This window comes from Channa argus, chromosome 17 (genome assembly GCF_033026475.1).
Source record: "Channa argus isolate prfri chromosome 17, Channa argus male v1.0, whole genome shotgun sequence".
In the NCBI taxonomy this organism is placed as follows: domain Eukaryota; kingdom Metazoa; phylum Chordata; class Actinopteri; order Anabantiformes; family Channidae; genus Channa; species Channa argus.
The window spans coordinates 8496852-8506890 of record NC_090213.1 but is presented as its reverse complement, the minus strand read 5'-3'; the positions used below and the strand labels follow the sequence as shown (position 1 = coordinate 8506890).

The window sequence follows — 10039 nt, the reverse complement described above, 5'->3', positions numbered from 1 at the left end:
TGAGTTATTTTGAGACAGAGATAAATGTCCCATGTCCCGAAGGAGAAATCTGTCCAATGATGCCTTCACTAAATATTGTTTTTATGACCTGCCATCTTAAATTAATTGTAATCATTGTAGCAAGCTACTGCAGAACGAAGATGTTTCACTCCACAAAACATCATTGTCTCTGGACGGGACAATCAGCGGTGGCAAGTGCATCAGCGAGCATGTCAGATTAATCGCTGCTGCTGTGGTCTCTCAAGACCAATTTCCCATTTGGATGTCCATAGATTTATCAGTAGAAGTGACACAGGGCCACTAGAATTTGGCTGATGCAGTGAAAAGTGGCCATTTTTGATGCAGCGACCTTCAGTGAAGGGCATAAATGCAGAAAAGGGAAAGAAGGAACCACATGTGTGCTGCCCCTGTAGTACAGCACACTGGGGAGTCCTTTCTTTCTTTTCTGTGGTGCTGTTTATAATCTTCTAATTAAATTCATTTGCTTAAAACTCCCCTGCAAAGGTTGCATTGATTTTTACATAAAGTGTAGCTGCTTTAACAAGCTTATGCTTTGAACAAGTTGTTAGAAGCCGTCAGTGAACACAGCTCACAAAGCCTAAGTTCATCTTAAGACTGTGGCACAAATACGAAGGGTGTTATTTCAGGCTGATCAAAGCAGTCACACAAAACGCAACAGCACCGCCACAAAATTACACTTAAAGCAGCACAGTTCAACACATTAGTGCAGAGCGACATGAATAAAAAACAGCAGGATTATAACTTTTAATTTACATATTCATATTTGCAGCCTGAAACTGTGGAATATAAAACAGGAATTTTACATTTTGTAACACAGGGCTTCTGAGCAAAAGCATTGTTTCCTCACACAACTCACCGAGTCTATTATTAAATATTATTATTTCAAATATTTGTATTTTAAATTCCACTTTCAAATGAACGGTTTGCTAAGATGTGAGGATCAATGAAACTCTTAGGTCAGACATTGAGTAAAGATGTTTGCTAAGTGTAAAGACGGGAAGGAGTTAAAAACAGGTCTCCAGTCAGACAAAGTTCATATCAGCAGCTACTGTAACTATATCTTCACAAGCAACACTTTGGAATTTCATCTGTTCAACACTTCTCGTATCCATGTGAATACATGGGGTCTGTCTCTTGTTTGCCACAACACTACCACCATTTTAACACTTCTGTGACAAATACAAAGCATAGGACTCAGTCCGGTCAGCTGTTTCCCTATTTCCAGTACGCTATGCAAGTTTAATCACCTGCTTGCTCCAGTTTCATATTATACACAGACATGAATCAGACGTTCACTTCTCACTTTACCTCTCAGTGAGAAAACATCTTTTTTATTTACCTTTATATACTTTAGATCTTTACTTTTGACCTTATATGAATTTAAAAACTACTTTGAAATATTTTTTCCCCCTTTGGAGGTATGGGGGTTGAGTGTGTGTGTGTGTGTGTGGATGCTTTAACATCTACAGTATGGCAAACAAATCTAAGCAGACAGGTAATTTCTAGAACAGAAGGTCTGACCACGAGCTTGTTCTTAGAGCAGCAGAGGCCCCAATGAGGGCCGATACTGTATGTAATTAAGTGTGCTGAGTAGCAGCCACCACAGGTTTTTTACTACATTAAGGACACATCACCTCCTTGAGGCTCCCAATTAAACTGATACCACCCAGAACAGCCTGGTCTCTGCTTCGCATTAAAGGCACCATAAAAACTCCTCTAATAACAACCTGAAAAATTTGAGGCCATAACCACAAGATGCTGAGCTTACACCAAGTCTCAAAGCAGTTTTGAACTCCCGAACAAACACTTTCTCTTTTATTCCAAATTTGTCTCAAGTGAATGCTTTGAAACTGATTTAAAGGTTTATTATCCCCACTGAGGCCATATTTTGAGAGCATTTATCACACTTTTATTTTGCACCCTGGACCCTCTAAGCATAAATCTTTATTTTCATTAAAAAAAAAGATTAGAGGCAATAAACTACTAGTGCAATCGATTAGGATACTCATGGCACTCTACTGTAAACCAGTGCAGACCTATTCTCCTGCAGCTGTTTTCGAACTCAATCGAAATGTTTCCAAGCCTTCATTCAACTCACGGCAGGAGCGAAACTTTTCTGACAGACCACGTATGAGACATAAAGGAAACTGACTCACTGGGTGTCTTCAGGCAAATTACATTACCCGTATGCTATTCGCAGTTTTGTTTTTCTTTCCATTTATAGGAGTCTAAGGTATTGTACCATCAACCTGCAGAAGGATAAACTTCAGCTTCACTGGTCAGTATGTAGGTTGCAAAAGAAAAAAAACATTTGTGGTTTTATTGTTAACTCTTTACAAATGTTCAGGCTTCTTCAATTATTAATACATAAACTGTGCACAAGCAACTTTGGTCTACAAAGTGTATTTTATACATTTTCCCAGCTGTTTTTTATTCTGTGTTTTAAAAACCCACTTGGGCAGATGTGCTGATTTTGCCAGGGAACATTCTGCAAGATAAAACAAGTAAGAAAAAAAAAAAAAACGATAAGGTCTTGGGGGGAAAAGAAGATTTCATTTATGCAAATGGGATGAGTGGGTTTGGTGCTCCATCCCATTCTGCTATTTTGTAGAAGGTCATATTTAATTTATGTAATTACTATCGCGCAATTTTCTTCCGCTTTCCGCCTGAATCGAAGTGCTCCATGGTGCACCTACGCAGCATTTTAAACATTTCTATTGGAAACATTAAAGCCATTCGCTGCACAGTCCTGGAGCATGTTTTTCTCTTCTTCTGAATCTGACATCAGAGGGAGATTACCTTTTCCCTTTCCTGCAGCTGAATATATCTCTTAGATAGAGATAATGCTCAGAGTTGTGAGCTGTTATGCACACACATTCTTATTCAAATGAACATGTTTGACCATCTTCTACAGCAAAGGAATCCATTAAACTACCCCATCTGTAGCGTTTGAGGGTAAAAGCAGGTACTCATTACCTGCTTTTAGTGTTGTCTTGAGAGCTATACTTTTGAATGCTTCTGTTTTTTGTTTTTTTTGTTCTGTTTGTCTTCAGTTCGTTTTTCTCTCTTTCTTTCTGTACCCTTTTTCTTTTTTTTTTACATTTCCGTGTCCAACTCAGAGCAATATCAGATTTCTTGATTGAAACTCTGAGATGTCGTGAAAGTTTTGATTGAAAAGACAAATTCCAGTTTCCCCTTACAAGCACATCATTCATATAGAAACATCGGCAAGTTGTTTGGGGACATACATACACGCGAAGCAAAATTAGGTTTGTTTTTGTTGAGGAAAAGCCTATGATCATCTGTGTCCTAAAGGTCGAGAGAAATAAGAGAGGTGAGTGGAGCCTCTGTGTGTTCGTGCTGGCATCAAAATGGTTGAGTGTAACTCAATACCAGTATGCTGGCACTTCACCAGAAAACATCAGAGCTGAGAGTCAGCTGGATGGGGAACATGAGTTTCAGGAATTGCTCTGATTTTCTGAAGCACATGCAAACTGTAATGGCGATGGCCATTTTTCTACCTACATCTACGCTGATTTACCAATTCGTTCGCCGAACAGTGTTGCAGCAGCTGAAAGTATCCAAGAATCCAGGCTTATTTACAGGGTCCATGAGTTTAAAGTAGATTCCATTGTATACTGCAGTGCACACACAGCAGTGTCATACTGAAACAAACAACTCATGCTCCAAGCATTGATTTGTTTTTTCAGTCTTCCCCGCTTGCTTTCACTGGACGTTGGCTAAGCTGCGACAGGAAATGTCAGTAACATTAAATAAATACCATTAGGCATAAAACAGAAAAGTAACTTAATCAATGCCTAAACATTTTTTGCCAGTGAAGGCTTAAACATTTCTTTTCCCAAGCACACACCCACAAAGTTGTAATCTTTTAGGCTGTTTAGAGGATTTAGAACAATGTAAGTCAGAGTGTTTGGAGTAAAGTGAACACAGACTTTGCTGTATTGCCCAGCATATCTTCAGGATTGTTAGAACAGTAGATCTGTCTTCACTTGAAAACACTGTCTGGATGAAATGGCTATTATTAATATTCGGTAACAAGCACATTTTTTTTTATTTACAGGAATATCTATTGACCTAAAACGCCCACTGAATGCCACAGATGACCAACATGTAGGTGTAAGAATTGGTGATTAGCCTGTGGGCCAGTGTAGCATCGGTCACACATGGTTGTGCGTATACGGGTGAAGGAGTGTGTGCATATGTCTGTGTGAGCCGTGGTGTGTGTGAACTTGAAGGCAGGAGGCTGAGAGGAGGGGTGATGTTTGCATACCCCAGTGTGCTTGTAAATCTAAATTTGAACCTGAAGGCGCTTGTGTATTTGCATGTGGATCTACTGCAGCAACATTGTTTTCTTGCACAATGGACATCTTTGACATTCCAGCTCCACCTGTCAGCCAGCACAAAGGCCTTTCTCCCATGCTTTGACATGTGTGAATCTGCTGGCTGTCCAGAAGAGATAGCAGAGCCCTGTGTTTGGACATGTGGGTGGACAGGCTTTAGAGTCCTGCCTGACCTGCTTCATGATCTTTCTTACAGGATGCATAACTTTTACTGGAGCTCAGTGGAAAACACTACAGAAGAGGTGGCTAATGCTGAATCAGTGTCTCTCACTAATCAAACACATGGACATCTTGTCCTAGTAACTGATGCAGACACCCAATCAGTGAGGCAGCAGTAAGGTGTCATCTGTTTTCACTGTCAATCTCAACGTGACAGCCGATGTTGCAACTTCAAATTTAACATTTTTGACTTTTGCTTTCAGCTCCCCCATCAGGCCAAACATGTGCCACAGCCAACCATATGACTGGTTGATTGGCCCAAGTGATAAATGAGTTTATTATAACCTTTTTAATACCTAAATATGGATACTGCTGAAATTGGGGTGTTTTGGGTGACCTGTGCTGTGCCGCAGTGAGTCCTATATAGTTGTTAGGGGAACATGGATCCTGCACATAGTTTTGTAGTTGCAAGATTGTGGCAAACAGTAATAATTAGACAATAATTACATTAAATAAAAACAAAATGACAATTTGATATTTTAATATATGAAAACATCTAAAGTTGAGATGTGGATGTGATTTAACATTTTTTTAAGTTGCAAACCTCCAGAGTTCCCTAAGGTTACTTGGTAAATGCTTATATTTTATTTTTATATTACTTTTAGCTACTGTTAAATTTCATTTCATTTATCTTTTTATGAATACGTTTTTCAAATAGCTAAAAGTAATTGAAAGCCATTTTGAATGGTTAACAGATAGGTAATGAGTAAACAAATCAATGAAACTAGTTAACTAAAAGTTACAAATGTGCAGCTTAGTCAAACATTTTGACTAAAGTGAGGAAAAGTGTTTAATTAGGATGTAAACCACAGCTGACTTGGGGGCAGAGCCGCCCATCACCAATTAAATTAAGCTGTACCATTTCATTTTAAGGCTACCTGCTCCCAGCCGCTTTCTTTTCAGGTAATGGGAAACGTATTCCTTCTTTTATGTGTTTTTACATTCACATTATTCCCCCCAGAAATCAATACTGGGCACAGGAACACAACTGTGACATAAAACAACCCTCCAGTCTGCCGCACAAACCAGTGACATCTAAGACATGACATTTGAATAAAACATGTCAGATTTTAATTACAGCTCCCCTACTGTGGCAGCCAGGATTGTTCTATTTGTGCAGCAAGTTTCATGTCACTCAGACTAATGATGTAGGCGTTGAGACCTTTCAAAATGTGAAAATGTAAGCTTTTAAAATAGCACCCATTAGGCCAATTTAGAGTTCATTTTTAAAACATGGGACACAGTGTGAAAAACATCATCCCTTCATGTTGCATCACAATAACAGCAGTAATGCATTAAGAGACGTGTTTGACGGGTAGATAAGGCTCTTTTTTTATTCATACAACTTCTATCTTATGATGATTGCAAGACTCATGCCTTTTTAAAAATGAAGTGACAAGCTAAGTTTTAATACACTTATTTTTTTTATTATTTATATTTTCATCAGAGTTCCTTGTTTGCCCATTATATTTTCGGATTAACTAGTCTGCAACCTGAAGATCTGTTTTGGAAGTTTGATACTTCCGCCATTGGAATTAGCTCAACGTCCAACTTGTTGCTGGTTGCACATAACTTGGTCAAGTTTATTCCTCTGGACCTCAGGGGAGTGGCTGAGTGGTGACGGCTGCTGCAATATTTAAACCCATCATATGGGGACACGTCCTGGAGCCAAGGAAACTTCTGAGGTCCTGGTGTCTGCAACATGATCATATCTGGAGCTGCAGTCCACTAACACAGTCAGAGCTTTTGACATTTCTGCACAGAGGGGTTTTATATTTGATATATTACCTCACAACCATAGAGTGTCAATTACAGACAATATGCAGATGCCAAGAAGATCACTGAAAGAAACAAAGATGGACATTGCATTTATATTCTCAACAACATCTTTCTCTAATGTACCTTTAAAATGTCTGCAATTTTATGACATTGTGGTTTTCTTCAGTTGTGCTCCTGTACAATCTTTATAAAGCTACAACAGGTGAACTATATTTCCTTTTTCTCCTAGAGGAGCTGGTTATCTTCATTCATTCCAAACATTCAATTTGATATATTTCTGTACAATAAGAGAAGCTACAGTGCGTTCTACAGTGTAAGTGTGAGCACTCGGGGATGTGGTTGTTATATAAGAAGCCTACATGGGGGAATCAGTGTACTGGCTGTTTAAACAGAAACCCCTCAGCCTACGGAGACTGACTGCGCAAAGATTCAGCTCAATTCAGTCTTTAAATGTCCTTGTCCTATTATTTCAACAACACTATTTACAATCTCAAGTCATCCTTAACTCAGAATTGGTGATTAAGCTTGGAGTTAAACATGAATAATGTATTTAAAGTTTATTTTTTGCAGGATGTATTCAAATGATCTGGATCTTCTTCAGCGTTCGTGAGAGGAAATATTCATCTCACGTTGCCTCGATTGTGCTTTCAAAGCTTGTGTCCATGCTGGGGGTCTGGATGCCGGCCCCTCCCCTGGGATCCTTCAGTAAGGGGATGTATGTGTCGCTGTAACAGGAGTGCATGGCGTTGCCCCATTCCCCTGCTCCGCAAACGTGTTTATGGGCGCCAGGTGCAGCCTTGAGCTCCTCGTCATTGGAGCGCAGCGCCATCAGTTCAATCTCATGCTTGGCCGCTGTCTCCAGCACCTGTTGCTTGTTATAGAACATGACAAAATTGTTGATGATAGGGTGTATGGGCAGCGCTATAGCGATCACCCCGCAAAGAAAACTGATGGCTGCATTACACCGACCTAAAGTGGTCTTAGGATACACGTCTCCATAGCCAACTGTGGTCATGGTGATCACAGCCCACCAGAATGACTGTGGGATGCTTGTAAACAAGGTCTCCGGGTGGTTCTGCTCCATGGTGTAGCCCAGTGCGGAGAAAAGGAAGACCCCCACGCCCATATACATGAGGAGCAGACCGAGCTCTTTGAAGCTGCTCTTTAGGGCAGATGTGAGGGTCTGGAGTCCAGATGAATGGCGTGCCAGCTTAAAAATGCGCGCAATACGCATTATGCGTAAAGCCTGCACAGCCTGCTGCACGTTAGCCAGCTCCATCACTGCCGCGCCAAAAGAGGTCAGAATCAGTACCACGAAGAAGGGCATGATCGCCAAGAAGTCGATTATGTTCATGAAAGACAGGACGAATTTTATTTTGTTAGGGGAGGAGATCAGACGCAGGAGGTATTCAATAGTGAACCAGCCGATGCAAATAGTCTCGATGACCTCCAGAGTTGGGTGCTCCGTGAGGTTACCCTCTGAGTCCTCCACCTGTAGGTCAGGGATGGTTCCGACGCACATGACTACGGAGGAAATGAGGATGAAGATGAAAGAAACTATAGCAATTATGTGCGCAGGCAGTGAAGACTCCGGCTTCTCCATCAGCCTCCAGAGGCAGATCTGGAAGCGCTGCCAGCCTCCCGCAGCCGGATCCCCTTCTCGGTCTACCAGGATGGTTCTGACTTTCTCTGCAATCTCTGCAAGTTCATCTTCCACTTCCTTCAGATGACATTTACAACACTCATCCAAAAAATCAGAACCGATTTTCCAGAACTCCATTTCTTTCATAAAACAAATCGGACAAATACCTCTTTTCATGTGAATTTCTCCATAATAATACAACTCAATTATGCACTTAAATGCTTCTGGGTCTCTGTCAAAATAAAACTCTCCAGTCTCTGGGTCATAGTCATCACATAGTAAAGATATTTCCTCCGAAGACCTAACTGAACAGTCCACCAATTCAGCCAGCCGGGTGTCCGGGTAGCGATTCAACACGTCCCCATACAGCACCTGTTTCACTCCACCAATGTTCACAACAACCTCTGTCTCTTCACTGGCTTCAGAACCGTTGCAGTCTGCATACCGCGTTCTCTGAATCCCCCACATTATGTTTACCAGTGTGCAACAGCCTTCACTGGCAAACTACACGCACGTCACCCGGAGCCCTAGCGCTGTGCGTAAAATCTTCCAAATGATCTAATACCTATTAAAGTAAAAAAAATATATCATAATTAATACATTTGTTCTGTGGTGACTGCAGCTTGAAGTGTCCTCAGTTCCATGCAGTCTTGTGTGGCAGTGAACAGTGCGCCTGTGCGCTCAGAGAAAGTTGGCATTGCTGTGCGCGTAATGTAAAGCGAGCCACAATCAAACCGCAGGATCTACAGCCATAACTTTCAAAATAAAACACACAATGGACAGTTGGGTCATGTAGTCTATTTACAATTTTATTAAAAATACAGCCTATGCCCTACTATGGAAATCAATGTTGAAATATTACATCACATTATCTAAATATAATAAACAACTCTTGACTGTTGTGGTTGTTACAAACCTCCTACTGCCAAAGCCCACCTGTTTCATTAAATGTATCATTATTTATTCATAAAAAGATTGCTAAATACTTTTAACATTGCTGAGCTGATTGGTTTAAACACTTTTCACGTGGATATGAAGTCTTCTCAGCTGCTATGACAAACTTCCAGTGGACTAAAACGTGAATGACGGGATGGCACTAAGCGTAAAAAGGGTTTGTAGATAAACTGCTTTGTAAATACATTATCATACTAAGCTCAATGTGACGATTTCATTTCATACTCGAGCTGATAAAAAAACTGAAATAAGTAAATCATACTTTTATTTTCCAGCTTTGCTCCGTCTATTCCGGTAGTGCAGTGTGTGACTGCAGTTGTCTTGATGCCGCACAGTGCAGCCGGGCACAGCAGAACATAAATCTCGGCGGCATATAATGAATGGTAAAGCCAACAGGAAAAACAGGTATGTGCACGGTGCTGCGTTATATGGCAGCTCCAAGAGTGACAATTAGTTCAAGATAATCGATTACAGGCATTATCTAAATTACCCCTTGTCACAAGAAAAGCCCGTAACATCTTTTTCCATACCCCATGCACCCACTGTGGACGCCTTGTCCATCATCAGTTTTGAATGTACTATAGGCAATTACCAAATAACTTATATATATATAACGATATAAACTCAGAATTACTCATGATCACTTTGTCTGAGAGCAAATAGCCTTTTAAAATATTAGACAATTAGACCAATCAATATCGGATGGCTGGAGAAAAGGAGTCTCACCGCTGAGTGCAATCAGTGGCCACATTGCAGGATTTCGTTTCTCAGACTATCAGACGTTTGCTGTAAAGCATTTCCTACAACTTGTAGTTTAAGTACAACCGATTAGTTCTGCAGTAAACTACTCTGAATTATTGATAGTCAGGTAGACTGATCAGCCCAGCTTCACTGTGCTTTGCTTTGTTGTTTGTCTCCACCTAGTGCCACACAACGCCTTCAAAATATGGGCCTAAGGGATTTTAGTTTTTAGCTTATGGTGCAAACCAGTGAGGATATGAAGCCATTAATGAGTCATTAAAACATTGTACATTAGAGTCGAGTGATTCTGTTATAGACTAAA

The 10039-nt window shown here is 40.5% G+C and overlaps 1 protein-coding gene across 1 annotated transcript; it reads right to left on the bottom strand.

Annotated features, from left to right (window-relative positions):
• Positions 1–5892: 5892 nt before the first annotated feature.
• Positions 5893–8731, bottom strand: LOC137102982 (potassium voltage-gated channel subfamily F member 1-like). The gene has a single exon (XM_067482936.1). It carries the CDS (start codon positions 8488–8490, stop codon positions 7006–7008), a length of 1485 nt encoding a protein of 494 aa, XP_067339037.1. The 5' UTR covers positions 8491–8731; the 3' UTR covers positions 5893–7005.
• Between the last annotated feature and the right edge of the window lie 1308 nt (positions 8732–10039).